The following is a 22,439-nucleotide window of genomic DNA, read 5'->3' on the forward strand; positions in this document are numbered from 1 at the left end:
ACTTGTGGGAACAAAGTAAAGCAAGCATGCTGGTATCAGTTGCTTGGAAAAAGCTAACAGGGATAAAACCTTTTCTTCATTTACTGTGGTGTGCTATTTACAGAGAAACAACTATTATGATACACCACTACTTTACAGTTCAGTGATGAGGGGAAGGGGAGCAGGCATCCCTCAAAAACCCATAAAATCGGCAGCGAATTCCTCATCATTTTTGGCAAGCATATCTTTTAAGCTACATTCAATATTCCTTCCCTTTAGCACCCAGAATCTGGGCATTATCTTCTTCTCCAATGAGTAACTGAAATACCGCGGATAACCCACTACGTCTTCCACTGGTTTTTTCATCGTGTTCACAAGGAATTCATACTTCGGTCTCAAAACCTCATCTATGCTGTACCCTAGTAAAGGTGAGAACCTGCGGACCATGAAAGCGATATCCTTCTTCGACAGTCCCACATCCTTTAAGTATTTCATCCTGCCACCGTGCAGTCCAATTAGTAAAAAACACAGTTCAAGAGAGCGTTGACATGACTCATGGAGTGAAATTCTGAGTAATACATAGCAATGATAAATATTAGGTTCCAGCCCCAGAACTTGAGCATTGGAATGGCCTATCAATAAAGAACTTAGTACTGAATAAGTGGTGTGTAAACTAGACAATCTCTGAATGGAGGAACTAATGTGACCCAGGCACTCAGAAAGTAACCTGAGGAAGATGTGACAATCTAATAGAGGATATCAGGATAAAGGCATTACCGAGGAAGTATAGTTCTGTTGACATCAGAGACAAGAAGCTCAGGGTATTTTTTAATAACACGAGGAAGATGGTCTTTAGAAACACCAATTCGATCTAGGAATTCAATCTTCTTCTTCAGAGTTTTCTCAATGCTTGCAGCAAAAATCTCAGGACAGCGACTGGCTACCTGTCCCACAGTTTCACGATCAAACCCGAGATCTTCCAAAAACAAAACCACCTGTTCGTTATAGTGTTAGCATTTTGTTATATTCAAGAAAGAAAAGTGCAGACAGAACAATGCACTTATATCATGAATGTTTCCTCCCAGCTGCCAGATAAAAGGCATAGACGGCATTGTTTTACTTTTCATTCAAGTTCAAAAACTTTGGGAACAAGCTATACCACAGGGAAACCTAAAGAAGCACTTGGATTCTATGGCCTGTTACAGGGTTTGGTTACAATAATTCAAAATTATAAGATTTCAATAAACATGTTGCTAAATCTCACAGGCTAACTAGCAGAGCCTGCAGCTAATTTGCTCATTTGAAACTTGAGCTTGAACCAGGTTCCTTAGAGCTATCTTAAAATATCCAAAAAATAAATCAAGAGCTAAATCCTTTAGCAATACTGAAGTGTGAAAGCCAATTGTTTCACAGAGAATAGTAGTTGATCATCCAGTTATGCTTTTTATCCATTATTTTCCATTTTTCTTTTCTTTGATAGCTGAGTCAAACCATTGATATTCCCCACCCCAGCTATGATGTCAATCTTACTACTGACATAAGACATAATTGGCCCTGAGGGCTACTTCTTCCTCCATAAGGCTGAGATGCAGCAGCACCAGCCAACTTCTTTGCAGGATTTCCCAGAAGGCGTTAATCTACATCGTAGTTTTGTGGTTGTCAGTTCCACACATCTTGTTGATTTTTTCCTATATATTTTCGCAAGCATTATGTCCCCCCCCCCCCCCCTTCTTTGTCCATTTTCCAATTTGTCATTCAAGATCTCATTATGCACAAAAAAAAGAAGAAGAGAATACACATATACATATATCCATCTCTGTGTGCTTGCGCGCGTGCACACAAAAAAAAGAATATCCCTCCCTCTCTCTCTCTCTGTATGTGAATCCAAAATCCATGTGAAAATTCAACAGCCATACCATGAGCGGGGACCTTGAATTTTATCATGGATTAATACTTGTTGATTTCCTTAGAAACCAAAAATATTTAGGCATATAGAGCATCCAACTAAGAAACTGATCTAAAAACTAATAAAACAGCAAAGATCACAATGACGTTGTTGATTGCCAAATGTGTTTTTTCATGTTAAACTAGAATAAAAATTAGTAAATGCATACCTGGAGAAACTCTTGGGGTTTTCTTAGTAGTAATTGAGGACTCTTGGAAATAACCTGACCCAACTTCTTGTTTCTAATGCCCAACTCAGCCAACTGTTCCACCATTACCTCAAGCTTGCTAGTTGAACAACCTAATATGTGAGGCCAGCTTCTTATTGCTGTGTCAACACTTGATTTGTCTACCTGATATCAGTAATAACAGACCAACTATTTTATTAATCAACATAATAACAGAAAATGGAAGGGAAAAAAGAGGGAGAAAGGTAAAGCATCAGTGGAGTTGAAGAGGGAGCATATATGTGTGCACATAAGTAGATACATATATACAAATTAAGCATGAGTGGACAAGTATTACTGAATGCTCATATTTTATAACGGTAGTGAGGTACAAGAATGAAAGATGTCTAGCAAAACCTATAACTTAATAGGAGTTTAGTTACACTGATCTAAATTAGTTTGGAAATCATTTTATTGTTTCCTTCACTTAACTTAGAAGAAGTGAATAACAAATTACATGGTGCACCATGTATTTTCTATATTTTTCTTTGCTAAGACAACCTTGGCCTTCAATTTTCATTGATATTCTTACAGCAAGCAATTATACAGACTTATCTAGAATGATATTTCCCCAAAAGTGCATGATCCCAATGTATCCTAATGTATGAGCAATTCAGCATCAGCAAGCGTGGTTTTATGGAAAAATCACACAAGAAACAGAAACAAACTCCAATATTCAGCATCAGCAAGTATGAACTTACACAATATTACCTTCTCCGTATGAAAGAAAGAAACGATCTCCTTGTAATTTTTCTGGATTGCTGTTGAAAGAATCCATGGATATTTTAGAAGCATTTTACCAAAATCTTTATCAAATGCCCAAACCTGAAACCAACGGATGAAAAAATTCTCTTATATCACAGAAAGGCAAGATATAAACAAAGTGATAGCATAAAATCCATCTAATGAAGCTACTCTGTTTCAGTGCACAAACTAAAACATATAACACAAGAAAGATGGTGTTCCCTGTTTCACACATGAAAAGTTACCTTCTTGAGAGCCTGAACTTTTCTACTAATGCCTGTAATGTCACAGATTATAACAGGTGGAAATAATAGGAATATCTCTCTCATATGCTCCTTTGGGACTCCAATACTTTCAAGAAATTCCACCATGGGCTTCAAGTGCAAATCTAATGGCAACAAAAGAATACGTGGAAATGATTCGACTAGACATCGAAAAGTGACTTCCGAAGAACCCAACATATCTAAACCTCCACGCCTTGCTTCAACCTACATCATAGCACAGCAAGCTTATCTTACAATCTGAAACCAATAAAAAACAATGCCCAGCTAAGCTCATCAGTTCCTCTTTAAAAAAAAATCCTTGGGCTACAGCTCAAGAGGTAAAGTGGTGCATGGATTGCCTCCCTCTCCCCACCACGCACACAGAGACCCCTCCAAGGAGATGAAGGAAAATTCTTTCAACCAAAATTTTATAGTAAGAGGCAGGTTTTTCATAATACGAATTCTAAATGAAGAGAGAACCACCCTGACCTTTTCAAAAAGTGACAAAGTCTGCTGCAAGTCTTCATCAATAGGTATTGATAAGTTCATCATCATACAGCGAGCATATTTTCCAACAAGCCTTTTATCATCACTGTCAGAAAATAATATTTCCTTCATATACTTAACCTAAAAGCCAAATAAAAAATAAGCAACAACTCTGCAGAATGAATAGAAAGAAATATTTATCCACATATAAATAAAAGCAAGGAGCTTTTCCTAAGAAAAAGAAAAGGATCAACTAATTCAATGGAATTCTTCTCTAACTAGCACAATCTTTGAAATGAAGACACATGGTGCCAAAGTAAAAAGATAGGGAAACAAAACAGTAACAGTAGGAAAGCAAGGCTTAGATGACTAATATGACTTAACCTTACGAATTCAGTTACTTACATGGGCTTTTTCACTAGCCAACTAACCACTGGAATGATTAACAAGCAACAACTAGACTATTATAGCAATATCAACACAAGCTTCGTAGTTATATGAACAAATCCTTATTCGAATAATCTAATCAACCACAGTTTGTAGATTGTAGATACATTTAGAACAAAAAAACAGAAGGAAATTTCCAAGTTTAAATGAATTATAGAAGTCACTTCGATTCATTTTCCGGTGAACATAAAACAAAAAAATTGCTATTCAAATCAACTGCACTTCTCTATTTCACCAAGATACAAGACAGTTCAATAGTGTATCCATACTACATATATTGCCCGACTTCACTATCAACTAACTCAAAAGAGAGAAAAAAAGAAGCACAAAGTTTGAAACTTTACCTTGTGAATCAGGTTAGGAAGTGACTCTCCATGGAGGTACCGAGCAACATTCATGGAAGAAGACAAGCTTAATCCAAGACTCTCCAAGAAAGCAACTTTACCATTATCACCTTTCTCTTTTGCCATGTAAGCCACCTTCTCTTTAAAACCCAAGGTTGCAAATTCATTTCCATCCCCACCACTTTTCCACGAAGTCCACTCTTCCAAATCCTTGACACTATCAAACAACATTTTAGCATATTTTGGAGAATTCAAAGCAATGGAGTTGGATTCCGCTGCGGAGATTCCGAATTCTTGAAGAAACTGAGAGATGGCTTCTTGGGTTTCAGTAAAGTGGGCTTCTTGTTGACTGGTGTATGGTACTGGGTTATTGTTGTCGTTGTGGTTTTGGCATTTGGGGGGGCACTGGTTTCTAAGGAATTGGATTCTTTGTGGGAGAGAAAAGAGAGGGAATTTACAAGGGAATTGGATTTTGGGGTGGAGGGTCGGAAGGGGGTGAGCTTTAGGAGATGGGAATGGGAAGTCCAGAGGGATTGAAAGGGATTTGGTAGTCATAGCTGAACTGGGCAGTGATGCTGCATCGAAAACTAAAAGCCGAGGCTTTTCCTGCTCTAGCTAAAACCCTAAAACCCTGACTGAGACAAAAAGAAAGCATGTTATTGCTACGCCGTTTTGATTGGTGTGAGAGTGAGTTAAGTGTTGTTATTCAAAAATAAAAGGGCAAACTTCAAACATGTTCCCCAACTATTGGATTAGTATCACTTTTACCTTCAAACACATTTTTATATCAATTTCATCCCTCAAAAAGTTCGATACCTTCTGTTAGAATTATTTAATAGAAAAGGTTAACGACCCTACAAAATAATGTTATTTAAGAGAAAGAGAGATTATAATTTGATATAAAATATTTTTTAGATAAAATTTAGATTACTTATTATTAAGGATGAAGAGACTCGCTTAAGATTTTCTAAAATATGAAAGACAAAGCCAGGGAAATTTTCAGAGTAGAGTAGAAGGTAGCAGAAAATGCAGGTATTGGTTAGAAACATTTTCTAATAGTGTTTCGAGTGTTTATTCGATACATTTTGAACATGTTCTTTTCATGTCTGAACAAGTACACAAAATTTAAGGATGTAAGTGCATGTCCATTGCAAACCAAAAGCAATGCAAATTCCCCAGCTTCATGTTTATGCTATCGCGGGCTAGAATTGCCCTGTTGGATGGATTCTCCGGGAAAAAATGTTGCTGCAAGAAAGCTACCAGTCGCCTTCTTTTAGCCTTCTGGTGTTGGTTCTGTGAGTAGAGAATTTTAAACAAGTTAATTACAAGATGACTTTGATTTCTATGCAATTGTATGGCCATCTTGTTTCCTAATTTTTAGTACCTGCTTCTGCTCTTGTTTGCCATGAAGCTAGCGGTTGATTGGCTTCATGGGTTTTCAACTACGAAATCACACGTCACTTCCTGCAGAATGTTTATCGACAATATTTAGAACAAAATCTATCCACCCCTGTTTACTTGGGAAAATGGAAAATTTATTTGCCTGCTTCTACAAAACAATGTTGCTCGTGTGAACTCTTGCGGTGGCTTTTATTTAATGCTTATGTCTTGGGATTTTTATGTAATATTCCTTTTATTTTTTTAATCTCATTCTTTAGGAGCTTTTCCCGGGTTGACTTTCTGGGAGTTTTACCTTATTTATTGAAGCTTGACTGAGGTTGGTGGGAGTCATTGAAGTTTGGCTGAGGGGGGGAGTTATTGAAGCTTGGCTGTGGTTGGCAGAAGGACCGAAACTGCCAGCGAAATAAAGGTAGTTCATCTTTTCTTCAGCAAAATCTCTCAGTTCGTTGAGCTTTGACAAGACTTCTGTCCCAAGATCTGGCCTGTCTTTCCGTCTCAGTTCTGCACATTGGAGTGCAAGCTTTGCATAACTTAAAGCCTCTTCAACTGGCCAATCAGGCACATCTGGGTCTAGAACCTCTTTGAATGCCCCATTTTCAATAGCTTGTTCAACAACGTGAGTCAACCCCATTGGTGGCCTGGCTGTTATGATTTGCAGAAGCATGATCCCTAAGGAATATACATCAGATTTCACACCAAGCATTCCAGTTTTTTGGTACTCTGGATCAATATAGCAGAAAGTTCCAGCAGCTGATGTCATGTAGTACTGTGTTACATTCTCAGCTGTAGCAGGAACAAGCCTGGCCAATCCAACATCCCCAATCTTACTGGTGTAGTTGTTGTCTAGCAAAATGTTTCCAGGCTTTAGGTCACGGTGCACTAGTGGCTCTGGCTTGGTCTGATGGAGAAAGAGGAGACCTGTGGCTATCTCGGCTGCAATTCGAAACCTGATTTGCCAACAAAGAGCTGGGGTATTCCCTCTCTTGAAAAGACAATCTTCTAAGCTTCCTTTTGCCAAGTGTTCATAGACTAGAATGCCATACTCTGGGCAGGCTCCTATAAGCAGTACCATGTTTGGATGCCGTATTAAGCTAAGCACTTCAACCTGAAAGGTAGAGGTTAGATTTTTCACAAAATGATCGTTGTCTTGTCTTAAAAGAACTACACCTCCATAACTTTGATTCAACACTATCATATGCTAGAGTTTGAAAATGGTGTGCATATTTATTGTTTTTTTTCCCCTCTTGCAATGTAAAACACTAGGCACCATATGGTATTGTGGTTAGGGTGCTTTTCAAAGTGTGTGTGGGATTTGATGCTTTTTTAGATTCAGATGTTTTTTTTTATGGTTTTGATAAAAGAAAGTCAAAACCATAGGAAAAAAAAAAACCCCATCAAATTCGTGTTTTTTCACTCATGAAGAACTTTCAACCGCATTACCTCTCTTTGAAATTGTGACCTTCCTTGGGCCGCATCAGGACGTAAGACCTTGACTGCAACTGGTGTATGATCAAGACAACACTTGTAAACTGGGCCATAACCTCCTTCCCCAATCTTCTTTGATTCCGAAAAGTATTGTGTTGCTTCTTCAATCTCCTCAATTGAGTATCTCCTGTATCTGATATCATTATAGGATAGATTACCCTTTGATTTTTTCGTTTGTGCAGCTTCTTTGAGGGCTTTCTCTATGTTGACTCTCCTATGTGCTTCTATTTCTGCTTTCCTCTTAGCTTCTTCAGCAGCTTCTATGGCTTCTCTGCACCTGGCTCTCTCTTGTTCTATAATTGACAGTGCAGCCTCCTCAGAAAATCTTGCCTCTTCCAATCTTCGTTCTTCTTCTATTCTCCAGCGATTCAGCTCCGTTGCCTATATACGTGTGATTTTAGAACCTACAGGGAATCTTACAAGTGCTCATGGCAAACATGACTTCCCTGTACCTTTTGTTTTGCTGAAAGTGCTTCTCTACATGCTTCACTGTACATTTCCATCGTTTGCTTCAGCTCTAGTTTTAGCCTCCTCATCTCAGATTCCATGCCATCCTATTTGTTTACAATACAGATAAGTAGAAATCATTCAGATCAAGCATCCGTGCCTGTGATCACACATTTTGCAGTCTTCTTCACTTTAAAGTTAAAACAACACGTGAAGGACAATGAAGAAATCAAAATATGAAGTTGCTGTTTTCAAGCATGTAAAGATGTAAGATTATGCTATAATTAGCCATCATAAGACGTTGCTGAATCTATCTTAGTTGATCAAATAATAACTCTAGGATAAACATCCTTTATTTCCTGAAATGTTTGCGGAGCACGTTTGATGGTTAGTGATGATTGTTTACCAAATCATGTTTCTGTCAAGGTGGTTAATTCCTTACCAGGCTATGTGTTGAACCGGAAAATGACGTTCCTCCACTATCATGTGAAACTGATGAAAATCCCTGCTGGGAATTGGGACCAATGGACTTTGGTCCTGAATGTATAGATGCAAAGCTAGTTGCTGAACTAGTTGAAAGCCGTGGGGCTAGTCCAGAATCCATGAAATCATAGGTTGTAGAAGACATGCGGTCAGTGCTTGGCCTGCTTGAGCTTACAAATGATATGTCAGTTTCTGACATTAAATCTGCAAATGATCTTACACTATGACCATATCTTCCTGTTCCAAACGGTGACCTGTTGTTACCCACAATTGTATTGAGATTAGCCTTTGAACAAATTGAATCATAGGCAAGCCACAGCAACCAAAACCAAGAAATTATTACATGACATCCCAGTCTATCACTTTCTTCTAAGATATTTACTGATTATATATGCACATCATATTATATTATACTAAGCTCACCCTCATCCCCCAATTTCTTAAAATGATTTGATGCACTCCTCACTTACCTGAAGTTTTCATCAACTGAGATGTGATGGTTGACTGACTCCGTCCTCTCTGTCAGCAAAAGACCATAAATTGGATTTTGGATTAGGACTAAAACAATATATAATAAAACACATTATAATTGAGAGTACAAACGTTTTATACTCCAACTATGTTTGTATAGTGCTTCATGAGAGTCATCTCCTGCACTTTTTTCATTCTGTTGGTTTTTTATTTGATCTAGCAGTGGGGAGACAAATGGGGCGGCACGAGAAGCATTTCTCATGGAAGAGACCTTTCCTTTTGAGACTGCATACACAGTACAGAAATCCGGTGCCCCTCTTGACACAGTGCTTGGGACATCTGCCTTGAATTTTCTGTATAACAAAACCATTGGAGTTAAGAGGATCTGTACTCTCTGAATGCACATAAATATCTGCAAGAAAATGGAATTCATTTGTCAATTGCCATCTCTCTCATGATCGTTATTGTGGATTATGTTTCCATCCGTACATAAAGTCATCCTGACTGTTCAGTATTTTACTTATCAGAGATTTCCAAACAATTTCAGAGTTGAGAATGTATAAAAGTGCTGCTAGTGTTCTGAACGTTGACATATGTGGGAACTTGTCACTTGCTTTGGAGAAAAGAATGGCTTATTAATTAGTGGCTTGCTTTGCTTTTATAGTGGTCGCGAATGCGGTTGAAAATGCTTTTTTTAAAGTGCTTTTGATATGAAAAACACTTGATTTTTTATTTTTTTTAATGGTTTTGATATAAGGATCTCAAAACCATTAAAAAAAAAAAAAAAAAAAAACCCTGAAAAGGCATAAACCAAAATTCACTTTGGAAAGAACCAGAACCACAATACCAAATGGTGTACCATTAAGCTCTCATTCAAGTAAAACCGAGTTTCTCTTTTGTTGGAAATAGCTTGCGCTTCCTGTTTCTTTGCAGATGGAAGGTTCCCTGAATTTATTTTCTGGTTGAGTGTTTGCCAGTAGAGTTTCCAAGTTAGGATGGGGCTGAGGGGGGTGCAAAAATACCTCATAAATCCATTCCGTGACGGGGTGCCGAGAACCAAAGTCTCGATTGCAGCATGGGCAACATATTCTGTTATTGCTTTTGCTATATCAGTGCTTTCAAGTGCAACATCAAGGCAATGCACCTGATGCATGAAAAAAAATCTGCATGATGAAAAGGAAAGGAGAAAAGCAAGGTACATTTATCATCTATTTGCATGACATGAGAATTTGCAAATGAGGGTTTTCTTCCATCATTGGGGTTGTATATATTTATATGTTTATAAGAGATGCCTGCAGATTTTTTAAGTTCCTTTTGTTCTTCTCATGTTGTAGACTTTTTCCATGCAAGGTGCCTAAAGATGCATGATTTTATTGTTGAAAGGAGGTATGACAATGACAGGGCTTAAAAATTACATCTTTACGGGTACAATAGCATCGAAATGCAAGGAAGAGATCCTTGGCCATCTTCTCAAGTTGCTGCTTCCCTGGTGAAGAATAATCACCAGCTGCTCCGTGGCCTGATTGTGAAACAAGAAAAAAGGAAAACACGTGGAAAGAAAAGATTAGAACATGAAACCTGGAATTTGAAGATTCACTTGAGAGATCAAAGGAGCTGCAGGACGTTGAATGTAAGTTGAGCAACCCCCTTTACAATGGAGGGCACGTAGGTTGCAGTATCATCATAATTATAATCTATTATTATTGTAGATAATGAAATATCAGAGAGAAAAGCAGTTACTGGTAACAAATGATGATGATGATGATGATGATTTGCTAAAAACATGGATGAGAACAACAGTTTGGCCTTTGGAGAGAAGATTTTCCATAGTCCATTTCAATGCATTTTGGCTCCCTTTGTCTTTGTCTACTGCAACTGCCACCAACCCCTTTCCTTCTCCTCCCTTCCTGCTCCACTGTCCCTTTGAAAGCCACATTTTCTGTGTTGTTTCTCAACACTCAAGAAAAAAAAGAGTTGAAAAGGACAGGAAAAATATATTCACAAAAGTGGATAACAATTCTTACAGTCATTTACAAAAGACCACCTGAGAGACCTAGAAAACCTCTCTTCTATCTCTCTGAAGACAGCAATTTTGTATGATGCATGCCTTGTGGTCAAAGAGTTTTATGTGCTTTCTGTTGGGAAATTTCAATTGGATGCAAGCCTCTCTGTGTGTTACCAGCAGAAATGACACCCTTCATTCTCCCTCCCTCTCTCGCTCTTTCTCATTTTCTCTCTGTCCTTGTTTAGGTCACCTATATTTATCGATGGCTAAGAATGAAGCTGCGCCATTTCAATACACGTACAATGTTACCAAAAAAAGAATGGTTTTCGATAAAGTTTACATATTGATGGCCTCTGTATCTTTGTATTCTTTTCAAAATATGCAAATTTTTAATTAATGGTACAAGGTAAAAAAAGAATTTCAGTAGCCCACTTGGCAGGCAAAGCTTCAAAATTCTCAAGATGGTGATTTGCTCAGGAAACAGATAAATGGCTCAACTGTTAGCAGCTGCTGTTCCCTTTCACAAGAAGGTGATATGCATAGAAATCAAGGAAACGACAAATGAGATAAGATGTTCATTTCCATTAAATATGTTCCGTTCCCTTTCTTGTTAAAGTGTTGATATATTAGCTTGTAATGTAAACTTTCTTGTACCAATATCAAGTGTATATATATTTCCACCTTCTGCTGTATCAGAAGTCCTTGTGCACTGCAGGATGCAGTCTGTAATTTATTTAAATCTGCTGATTCTTGTTTCCAATTGCATGAATGAGTCTGATGGCATCAGTAAACAAAATTGAGACATTTTTATGTCTTCTTGAAGAAATCTTTTCTTGACTGATATCTGGTTATAAAGCTTGCAATATTAACTGTCAATTTGAAGCCTTTAAAGGGAAAGGAACCTTACAGCATGTGATTGTAGGGCTTTCCAATAGAAAAAAAAAATATATTACTTAAGATCCCAGTTCAAGCTTGAGAACGAGGGCAAAGCTTAAGCCTAAGGTACCTCATGGCAGGAGCATAAACTACAGGAAGAATTCAAATACATCATAAACTTGCTGAGAAAAGAGAGAGAGAATAGATGGTAGGACTAGGGCATGCATGGGAATCATAGCAGCTTAGGAAGCTAGAAATTAATTGCATTGTCAAATTGAATGTCAAGTGTACAAGTACAAAAAACAATGCCAAGGTTTCTGTGTGTGCACAGGTGTGGCTGTATAGGCAGACCTGGTTTACTGTGATTATGTAAATCAGGTATATCTGTTACTTTTAACGAGGGGAGATAACACAGATGATGACAAAAAATGAACTGAGTGAAAAATATTTTTTCTTTATGCTTTTCCTCCAAAACCCAAAAGCATAAAATTCTATTAGCTAATCAACCTCCATTATTGACTTGCAACATTTTTTTTACAGTTGATCATAGAGGAAAGCTAACAACCCCCATAACAATCATTCCACTCTTGGTGTTCTTCACCGTGTGGAAATCCCAGGAAACCTGTAATTAGCCCTTGTGATATTGTTCTATATGCCTTTCCCTTCATACTTGCCGATCATCATCGATCGTACGTGAAAGAAAAACCTTCTTGATTATTTCCTCTAACACTGTATGCATTCCCTTCACTTCCGTAAAAGTCTTCATCATCATCTCCTTCTTTCAATTCCTCAATCTTGTCGACAACTTCCTTAATGTCCGACCTTCTCTCAACTTCCTGTTCACAGCAACTCAATCCAATTTTCAGAAGTTTTATCATTTCTCCCTTGCTGTTTTTCGTTCCCAGCATTTCCTTATCAAACACGTCACTTGTTCGCTTTTCCTTCACCATGTTATTAACCCAAGTTGCCAAGTCTGCATCGCTATTATACCCTGGTGTTAGATAGTTCTCAGGGAACTTGCCAGTTAATATTTCCAGTATTAATATGCCAAAACTCCATATATCTGTCTTGTTCGATGACCGGCCATGTTGTGCATACTCAGGCGACTTGTAAGCCATCATGAACATGTGGGCATGTTCAGGGTTGATCACAGGTCTTAGAGCATAATCTGTCAAGAGAGGCTCAAATGACTCGTCGAGGAGCACATTGGAAGATTTCAGGTGTCCATGAGGAGCAATTATAGGAAGCTGATTGTAGAGGAAAGCCAAGCCCCTGGCTACTCCTTTGACGATTTTCAAGCGGATACGCCAATCAAGTCCATCTTCTTCCAGTGAATGATTTCCTGAGGAAGACAGGTACAATGGCTGTAAGAATACAAAGACTTGATGGTTTCAGAAAAGTTTCAGTTGATTTCAAAGGAACTTACCATGAAGGTGACTAGCCAAGCTACCATTCTCGGCAAACGCGGTAACCAAAAGCTTCTCATCCCTCCTATAATAATACGCCGCAAGAGGCAGCAAGTTTGGATGCTTCAACCTCCCCATCCTTCTCATGTGCTCATGAAACTCTTCTCTCTCCACATTGTTCATATGCCGATACCTCTTAACAACCACAGCTTGTCCACCGACGACAGCTTTGTATGAAGATCCATATGTCCCACTCCCCAAAACTTCTGCTGATGCTCTAAGCAAGTCTTGCAAATCAAATTTCTCAATGTCATCCTTCAGGAATGACAACTTTCCATGATCAGTTATCCTTGAATGCGAATTAGTCTCTGGCATTTCACGATGCACATCTCTATAATAGGAAGACATAATTCTGTTGGAGTTCTCTGATGATGATGATGCTCTCCTCTGCGTTCGTCTTTTACTTTCTTTTCGGGAAAACAAAAGGAAAGCAAAAGCAATGGCTGCTAGTATTAGCAGAACAATCAGTATAATGATTACAATATATAGAATGCAGAATTTCTTCCTATGGGCTTTAGGGGTAGAAGGTGGAGAGGGTATGCATGGTCCTAGAGGCGGTCCACATAGTCCTTTGTTGCCTGAAAATGATTTAGTTAAGAAAGATTTTATCAGGGAAATGCAGCAGAAAAAAGGCCAGAGATAAATCATAAAGATACATAAGTAATCTGTGGCTGGATAAAACGATTACCTGCAAATGAATTTGGACTCAATCTGCTCAGGGCTTCTGGGATTGGACCCTCCAATTCATTGTTGGCTACATTTGCTGTCTTCATACCCTTCTGTTGAAAATTGGGTATTTGGCCATCAAATTGGTTTCCATCAAGCTTCAATTCCGTTAACTTAGGCAAGATTGCAAGTGATGAAGCAATCTTTCCTGTAAGCAGGTTATTTGCCAAAAACAGTCTCTTTAATGAACCCATGCCTTCGAATGCTTTGTCGGGAATGTCTCCAGAGAATCGGTTGTTTGACAAATACAACGTTTTTAACTTCCCCAGTTTCTTGAAATCAGGCAATGGACCATCAAAATTGTTGTCCATAAGGCTTAACGTTCGAAAGGAAGGCAAGGGAGCTAGTGCATCCAAATCAATATTGCCAGCGAGTCCCATATGTTCAAGCTGCAAACCCCAAATGCCTCCATCGAAACAAAGCACACCAACCCAATTTGATCTATCCCGTTCGCATGGATTCACCGAGACATTCCAGTTACTAATAGCCTCATTGTTCACTAGCTGTTCCTTGAACTTTAAAAGGGCGTCAGAATCTGGTGAGCCAAATGATGTAACCACAATAGATAACACGAATGCAAGAACAGGGAGGACTAATGACGAGGTGGTTGCGCGCGCAAGCATAGCTACGTGCGCAGCCATTACCATTAGTACAATGCTCAAGAATTCTCAAATGCTTACTACTCTCTCCAGAATTTTCAAATGTAAGAAGTTTTGAATCACATGTTTTTGTCTTTCTTGGTCTTGCAGGAATGCAAAATGCATTAGCCAGGACAGAGATGAAGTTGGTGTGCAATGCCAGGAATAGTAAAGATGATCAGGATGCATCATAGGTGACAATGGAAAAGAAAAATAGAAGTTGGCCAAGTGACTAAGATTTGCCTGTGTAACAGCTTAGAAGGGAAGCATTTTAGAGGTTGCGATGAATACAGGAGAGATCCAGGGCCAGCCTTTGATTTTGTTATTCTGATTAGTAGTTGGTCTGCTATATTAGGCAGATATGCTAATTATAGGTTATGTCCAATGTTGGACTCATTGTTTGACCGGCTATATCTATGCATTGCAGCCACTATCTGATGTTCTTTTTCAGTTTTAAGTTTTGCTTTGTTGGCTACTTAGGCACTAACAAGAAACAAAAATCAAAGCAAATCACCAAAATCCATATTGACAGATGAAACTAGCTGGGATCGTAAATGATTCGTGCCTAGAATAGTTTCTTTTAGAAGATTATCCATGCTAATTTACAGGACCAGAAAGATTGAAAAATTTTGATTAATATAATGGATACATGGTATTAAGAGAACCTTACTTTTTGGTTCAACTTTTTACAAGCTTCTGTGAGCATATTTATTATGAACTGCCCCAGAACCATATGCGTATGGGGTCTGTGCAGTCTTAAAATTCACAATTTAATTTCCAGCTTCTCTACACAAACAGCTAAATATCTTTCTCTTGTACAAAATCCTTTGATTCACTCAAAGCTTCTTGGAAGGCAATGGAACATTTTTGCGGTATTCTGCCAGAGCCCACAAGGGGAAAACATTCTTATATGTTGGATAGTGTAACATGCAGTTGTTCTTGAAAACACCAGTAATTTCCTGCAGAAGATATTTGAATGATCATTAAACAAAATCAAGTGAAAATTCAAGAAAATGTGAGCAGTAATGGCCAAATCAAACGTGTGTGTGTCTGTGTGTGTGTATTGTTACAACGACTAGGTCACATCAAGATACCTGCTGAGGATAGCTTCCATCTTCAGCCTGAGAGTTAATCAACAACTTAGCACCACGGTGAAGTGGAGTCGGATCCCTATCCGCCTATTTCAAGAAAAAACCATAACAAAAAGATTACCACATGACTTGAAATCCGGAAAGAAATTGAGCATAAAGTATATGTAAAATCATAGCAACAAGGCAAAGATTAACAGGTTCACTAGGAACTGACCTGGCCAGAATGAATCAAACCAAGCATAGCCCATGCTGTCTGCACATAAGTTGATCGCTTTTCTTCGAGAGGTGTATATATCTGAGCAATGAAACACACATTAATGTTTATTCAATTTATCTGTCTTCTTGGCTAGGCATAATTCAATTGAAGAAATGAAGTTAGTTACCTTGTTTGGGCAAGATAAGTAGCTCTCGCCCCATCCACCATCTGGAGACTGTGCCCTGAGTAGAAAATCGACTCCTCTACGCATTGCTTGGTTATTATAGTAGGATTTTCCAGCAGCTGCTAGGCCAACAAGTGCGAACCATGTACTGTAAATGAAGCAAACTCCCCAGTTTCCATACCATGAACCATCAGGCATTTGAATCATTTCGAGATAATCGACAGCTCTTGCAATGAAAGTCTCAATTTCTTTCTTCCTGTGTCCAGGGTACATCTTCATAAACATCACAAATCCATGGATTGCAGACGATGTGCACTCAACATAGCTGCATTGCATGACAATAAAATCAGGCTCGGAGGATTTTAATATTTACGGTACAAAAGAAACCAAAAATGGGAAGAAGGAATTGTGTGAAAAATCTTACTCGTGCTCGATGACTATGTTCTCCAGGAATTCCATAGGATTGAGTTTCTAAGAACACAAAAGGACCAAAAAACACTCAGTTGATATATGGTGTAAAGGGAAAATTTTGATTCTAAAAAGAAGAGGAAAAATGTTAGCATAGAAGTTACCTCTAACCACATTTCACCGCGAATCGGCTCCCAGCCTGCTAGACCACCTCTTGGTCCCTGAATTTATAGAATGAAGATCAAAATTCCGATACCAGTACTCTAGATGAATTTCTTTGAGAGAAAAAAACATGTGAAGAACAGAACAGTTCATAACGCAAAGCAGCAAAAATCACTCACCTGCAGTGAAAGAATGACATTGACTGCTTCAAATATCATCTGAGGATCCATTTTCTCACCAATGTATTCAGCGGGCAACATTTGAGCGAAGAGAACACACTGTAAAAAAGAGTATAAAATTCAGTGCTGCTTTATTTTACAAAAATGTTGTCATAAAATTTAACTTCGGTTGATGTGATTTTAACCTTTAAAGCTTCGGCTGTGCAATCAGAAAGTTGCCAGCCATGATCTTGATCAGAGAAAGTCCATGATCCCTTAGAAATGTGACGATACATGCCCGCGAAGTCACCTGCTGGGTTATCCACGACCTGACATTTCTTGATGAAATCAAATGCTTTAGCGAGCGTAGGCTTGATTTCTTCACCAAGCTCACTAGTATACAAAGCCTGAAAACCAAAAGTAGCATCCCACAACTGGCTACCAAAGCTCTGGACCTTCATTCCATCCTCTCCAACCCACAAGTAATCAGGAACCCTAGCAAGATGCCTCTTAAAAGCAACACCATCTGGATCTTCCACCCAACAAGAAAGCATGCACAGCACCTTCTCAACACAACCAATAGTAATGTATCTACTGCTTTCATCTTCATAATGAATGTGCTTCATTGTCACTTCAAGAGCCTTCTTTCTGACCAGCTGGTTGAAGGGCCAGCGAGTAAGAAGAGGTTCAGACATCAAATACAGACTATCCCAAAGGAAATCCTGAATCAAGGAATGTGGATAGTAAAGATCCTCCTCTGCGCATAAATGTCTGACTTGCTTCCACTTTACGCTTTCGTAAGGCTGAAGGTACAGCTCTTCTCTCAATGACTGAATCAGAGGTGTAATTGGCCCAACAAATCTCTTTCCATACAGATATGACATTGGCATGTAAACCAATCGACAGTAGCACCACATTTTTGCTGCATTTTTTTTAAAATATTAATTAGCATCATTAACTTGCAAATCAAGCTACAACAATGAAACGCACTGTTTTGCTAATCAATTACCTGGATGAACAGGAAGGGCAGTAGGCAGAATCCAAAACTCTGGGGGCATAGGGTTACAACCAGACCAGTCAAACAGGCCAAGAATCTATAGCAAAATCAAGAAGAAACAATATTACACTCCACTTATCAATCATAAATTGGACTAGCTAGCTAGTGTGTGTGTGTGTATAAAAATATATGAGTGTGATTGTCTAAAAATCCTTAATTATAACCCAAAGAAAAAACAACCATACCGAAAGCCAGGTCTTGCCCCAAGAGGGAATGGAAGTGACACCACCACGGTCAAGAATCCATTTTCTTCCTCTTGCACAAGCTTCCTCATCTGGCCCTACCCCAAGCATACGAAGACAAATGTAGCTGAAGGCTGTGCAAAACATGTTGCTGTGACTTTCTATGTGCAGACCCCACCCACCATCTTCATTCTGCAGCATATACATACATATCATGTTAAATATTAAAGTGTTGATTTTGCATAAATAACTAGATTTCTGATGAAGAATTTATTTTTTATTTCAAGTGATAAGGAATTAATTAATTACCTGATGGTTGTAGATGTAACGAAAGATTTCTTTGCGGTACTCAGGAGGGAACATGGTGTTGAGATGCCCGGTAATGTAGAAGCAAAACACCTGCAATTAACGTTAATTACTTGTCCTGCTTAATTATCTCTCAATTACCAAAGTCCCTTTTCTTTCCTTTTTTTAATAATTAGCCACGCAAACAAAGAACAATAGCTTATTTATTAGTATGATTGTGATTGTTTTTTAATTAATTTTTCAAGTTAAAATATATATTAGTGATATTTTTTTATTTTTTTAAAAAATTATTTTTGACATCAGTATATTAAAATAATTTAAAAACACTAAAAACATATTAATTTAAAGTAAATAAAAATATAAATAAAATTAAACTTTTTTAAAAATATTTTTAAAAAAAAAATAAACAGCCCCCCTGACAATATAGATATTTAGTACCACTATTACAAAAGGTATATGGACACACATTTTTTAATTAGATAATTAATTAAGAAATGATCAACAGAGTGGAATAATTAAATAAGGAAGGTGGCTAGCAGCCATGATTTGGCACACGTTTTAGATCATGACCAAGGTGATGTCATGAGTGGGGTTTTGTTAAAAAAGAAGTAATTAATGAGATTGTACTTACAAAAGGAGGAAGGAAAAAGAGGACCCCGGAATTCTCAGCAGGCCAGTGGCCGTCACTAGCCTGCAGGGCTGAATAAAAGCTGGCTGACCTCCTCATCGCCGTCGTTGTCTTTTCGTACGTGACTTCTTCACCTTCCTCAACTCTCACTGCCGGAATTGTTTGCTTGAAGTTTTTCTCCCTCAGAATCTGCATCACTCATTCATGTTAATTCTTTCGCGTTCATTTCTTTTCCAAAAACATGTCATTATTCCACATAATTACATGCATTAGCTAGCATACAGTCATTGATTTGGGTGGTCGGAGGTCTTATTAATGTTAAGTAATTAATTAACTAGGTTGATTTATTTAATTAAATCCTTCACAAAGTCTATATATATGGACCGATTGAGTTAATCCCACACTAAAACTAATATGATATTTTACTTGAAGTAATCAGCTTAAGACAGCGGATGAAAATCTACGGCATCATTTGTTTTTGTTTTAATATGTTTTAATCTTAATATGTCAACATCAATGCATAATCTCCTAATATTTTTCAAGTCGTCGTATTTGAATGGTACTATCTAAAGGATTTTTTTTTATTTTGCAAAATTAAAAAAAGAAACTCCATAATCAATATATAAGGGGGCTGGTTATTTTAAAGAGAATTAAGCTTTACATAAATTAAAAGAAAAGAAGCAATGATAAATATTGTTAGTATATTTCGAGAAAGATTAATTAAGGAGGATGCCATATATATATTACTACATTTTTTTATGATTTTTTTTATTTTACAATTTAAAAAAAAAAAAAGACTCCAATAATCAATATGGGGAGTAGTTATTTAGTTTAGTAATTAATCCATGCTTCACGTGATTTTTTTTTGTTTAAAAAAAAAAAGGAAAGAAAAAGAAGCAGTATATATATTAATTGTTAGTAAATTCTGAGGAAGAATAAAAGATGTATAGAGCACCTGATATTGCCAAAGAAGGTCGGAGCTGGGCTTGACCTTAGAGCGGTTCTTAGTAAAGTTCCGGCGAGCCTCTTCCACTTGCTCTCTCTCTTCAGGAGTTCCGGCATTAGGATCATATTCCCATATCTGTCTTCCAGCATACTCATTCGTGGTGAAAATGTAAGGGTTGTTCCCTTTCTCTGCAATCTTTAGCCTCCACATGATGATATATATATTGATCTCTTCTCTTCTTAACTACAATATATGGTCTTTAATATTAATCTCCCTTAATTCCTCCCTTCAATCCCTGCATTAAGCATTTGCAAATTAAATCACGTTCTTATATAGTTATCATCCATGTAAATGCTAGCTTTACGAGATAGCTACTGCATGATCAACATGTATATATTCCATGCATACGTATAACAAATCTTGGTTGATTTGGGATTATATCAAAAGAGAAGAGAAAAGGCTTATGATTTTACAGGGTGATCAAGCTAGCTGGAGCAACCCACATGAGTAGCCATATAGAGCACAGACGACTTACCACAAAAGGAGATCAAAATAATCCAAGGATCGGAGAGTTTTGTAGTGATAAGATGACGAGGGACCGGCGAGTAATGAGTGTGGAGGTTCTCTTTCCACGGTGCTATTTATAGAGAGGAATGGAGAGGGTGGTGGGGCAGCCCATTAATTCTCATCATTAAATTATTCTACCCTACCATTGTTGACCAATTAAAAGTTATAAGAAGTCGTCGTCGTCGTATATATACAGCAAAAAATACGTACCGCCATTGATGTAGTTGTGCGTGGAGAACAGATCATAGGGCACACATCGATCGTTTCTTTCTTCAAAATCTTACTCCTTCAACGAACATAATGTTGTCTTATTTTATTCTATTCAATTTAGGTTCGCATGTTTGAACAAAGACCGTATCCTCCACCACCTGCACTACGCACTATTATCATCACTATCATCATTATGCATGCATGCATGCACACATACATATGGATCACACATGCATGTTCAAATAATCTCGATGTATTAATAACATTAATTCACTAGCTCCGGTTGATTTATTCATAGTTTGATTCGTGAAGGATCGATGGATTAATTACCTAGTTCTTCCAATACATGTAGAGCATCAACTCTACATATATTATATCAGATCAAATCCAAGGGTAATCTTAATTAGATTTCTTAATCCATGATTAAGATTTTAAATTCATAAAAAAAACACAATTTAATTAGTCCCAAAAAAATCTGTATTTCCATATTTCTCAGTACTTACATCTAATTATTAATAAATCAAAGTATTGTGTTTTTAATTTACAATCGGTGCCATCATTAACAGTTAAATAGGAGTGCAATATCGATCGAGCCGGCACAAAAGAGAATCAAACCTAATAAAGTCTTTCTAATTCTTGGAAGATGTTGGATTAATCATATAGTCGGAGCAGTTTCCCAGCCCCCATTAAGTGGTCATCTCCTAAGTAGTCAAGTAATTCAAAACTTCTTACCATTTCCTTTTCTTGTCACCCATGGATTCCACAATGGATGCTCGTCAAAAGACCAAGAATAGTCATCAAGATTATTTAATGGTTATTAATTTTCTTGATTTCAATGAAATACTATTCAAGGAGAAAAAATTAAATAAAACTATTGATACTACGCAAACTTTAGTATTGAATAATGATATTAGTGTATTTTTGAGAATTCCTTATTATTATTATTTTAATATTTAACATTGCTCGTATGGTACATATGCACAAACATTTTGTGGGACTCGCATAAATATATACATATAATATAAATAAATAAATAAGTCAAATAAATATGACCATCACAACTATCTCTCGTATATATTTTGTTGGGAAAAGATAAAGAAAATATCAATAAAAAAAGATAAGAAATTTATTTCATTAGTCTAAGCATAATTATCAAAATCTTTTTTTTTTAATTAGCTACACACATATAAATATTTCCTTATGTGTTTTTTATACTTATATATAAACTCTATATGAATTAAATGTAATATATATTAATTTATCAAATAATAACATGCTATTCTATTCTAAAGTTTTTTCTTGGTATCAGAGTAGATCATGTATTGCTTTGCATATTTAGCTTTGACTTTTTCAGCAAATGATTTTATGCCATCCATCCGATTATTTTAAAACACTTTGTATATATTAATCTTCTTCATTGCCTATAAAATATTTTATTTTCTATTATTTTTCAATGATAAAACAATTAAGGATAAGAAAAAATCTCAAGATCATGTGAATGATTAATGACATCTAATGAATAAAAAAAATAGTGTAAGATGACAACACCCAACAAAAAAATTGAAATTCTACATCAAGAGAAAGACACAAAAACAAAAAAAAACAAGAGAGACCTACTACAAGTTGATAAGTTTTTAGACAAGAGATAAAGTGTTACTAAAGAAACCACACATTAAAAAAAGAGTTTTCCTAGAGAAAGAGATGGAAAATGAGCAGGAAGCCATGATAAGAAGAAAACATTAGCTTGATGAAGAGTGAGCTAAAATAGAATGACAATTTAAAAAACTAAATCTTGAAAAAAGATGTTTGGTTAGATCAGAAATGTAACAATAAAAAAGAAAAATAGTAAAAAATAGTTGTTTTTAGAAAAATACAATTATTGAATATAAGACGGTGATGCTATAATGACAAT

General features: G+C 37.0%; 4 protein-coding genes across 5 annotated transcripts; all 4 read right to left on the reverse strand.

The window, feature by feature from the left end:
* Positions 1–43: 43 nt before the first annotated feature.
* LOC118050541 (uncharacterized) lies at positions 44–5,123 on the reverse strand. Of its 2 annotated transcripts, none has more exons than XM_035060926.2 (7): positions 4,435–5,123; positions 3,647–3,784; positions 3,140–3,382; positions 2,862–2,975; positions 2,094–2,276; positions 757–974; positions 44–475 (listed from the first exon to the last, which is right to left on the reverse strand). In XM_035060926.2, exons 1-7 carry the CDS (start codon positions 4,987–4,989, stop codon positions 172–174), a joined length of 1,755 nt encoding a protein of 584 aa, XP_034916817.1. In that variant the 5' UTR covers positions 4,990–5,123; the 3' UTR covers positions 44–171. The 2 variants fall into 2 exon arrangements, with proteins under 2 accessions (XP_034916817.1, XP_073266403.1); XM_073410302.1 differs by having other exon boundaries at positions 44–547.
* A 739-nt stretch (positions 5,124–5,862) lies between these two features.
* Positions 5,863–10,657, reverse strand: LOC118050563 (U-box domain-containing protein 52). Its single transcript, XM_035060953.1, has 10 exons — positions 10,462–10,657; positions 10,137–10,240; positions 9,744–9,865; positions 8,908–9,074; positions 8,721–8,808; positions 8,210–8,504; positions 7,773–7,874; positions 7,276–7,701; positions 6,128–6,940; positions 5,863–5,898 (listed from the first exon to the last, which is right to left on the reverse strand). Exons 1-10 carry the CDS (start codon positions 10,655–10,657, stop codon positions 5,863–5,865), a joined length of 2,349 nt encoding a protein of 782 aa, XP_034916844.1.
* A 1,206-nt stretch (positions 10,658–11,863) lies between these two features.
* On the reverse strand, positions 11,864–14,750 carry LOC118050540 (pollen receptor-like kinase 4). The gene is made up of 3 exons (XM_035060925.2): positions 13,757–14,750; positions 13,029–13,646; positions 11,864–12,944 (listed from the first exon to the last, which is right to left on the reverse strand). The coding sequence occupies exons 1-3, from the start codon at positions 14,439–14,441 to the stop codon at positions 12,283–12,285; spliced, it is 1,965 nt and encodes a 654-aa protein (XP_034916816.1). The 5' UTR covers positions 14,442–14,750; the 3' UTR covers positions 11,864–12,282.
* A 289-nt stretch (positions 14,751–15,039) lies between these two features.
* Positions 15,040–20,366, reverse strand: LOC118050539 (beta-amyrin synthase-like). Its single transcript, XM_035060923.1, has 14 exons — positions 20,286–20,366; positions 19,760–20,045; positions 18,808–18,993; positions 18,180–18,269; positions 17,874–18,062; positions 17,641–17,725; positions 16,838–17,553; positions 16,653–16,751; positions 16,476–16,532; positions 16,328–16,374; positions 15,907–16,228; positions 15,738–15,818; positions 15,527–15,610; positions 15,040–15,391 (listed from the first exon to the last, which is right to left on the reverse strand). The coding sequence occupies exons 2-14, from the start codon at positions 19,958–19,960 to the stop codon at positions 15,269–15,271; spliced, it is 2,280 nt and encodes a 759-aa protein (XP_034916814.1). The 5' UTR covers positions 19,961–20,045; positions 20,286–20,366; the 3' UTR covers positions 15,040–15,268.
* Between the last annotated feature and the right edge of the window lie 2,073 nt (positions 20,367–22,439).

Source organism: Populus alba, chromosome 7, assembly GCF_005239225.2.
Source record: "Populus alba chromosome 7, ASM523922v2, whole genome shotgun sequence".
Taxonomy (NCBI): domain Eukaryota; kingdom Viridiplantae; phylum Streptophyta; class Magnoliopsida; order Malpighiales; family Salicaceae; genus Populus; species Populus alba.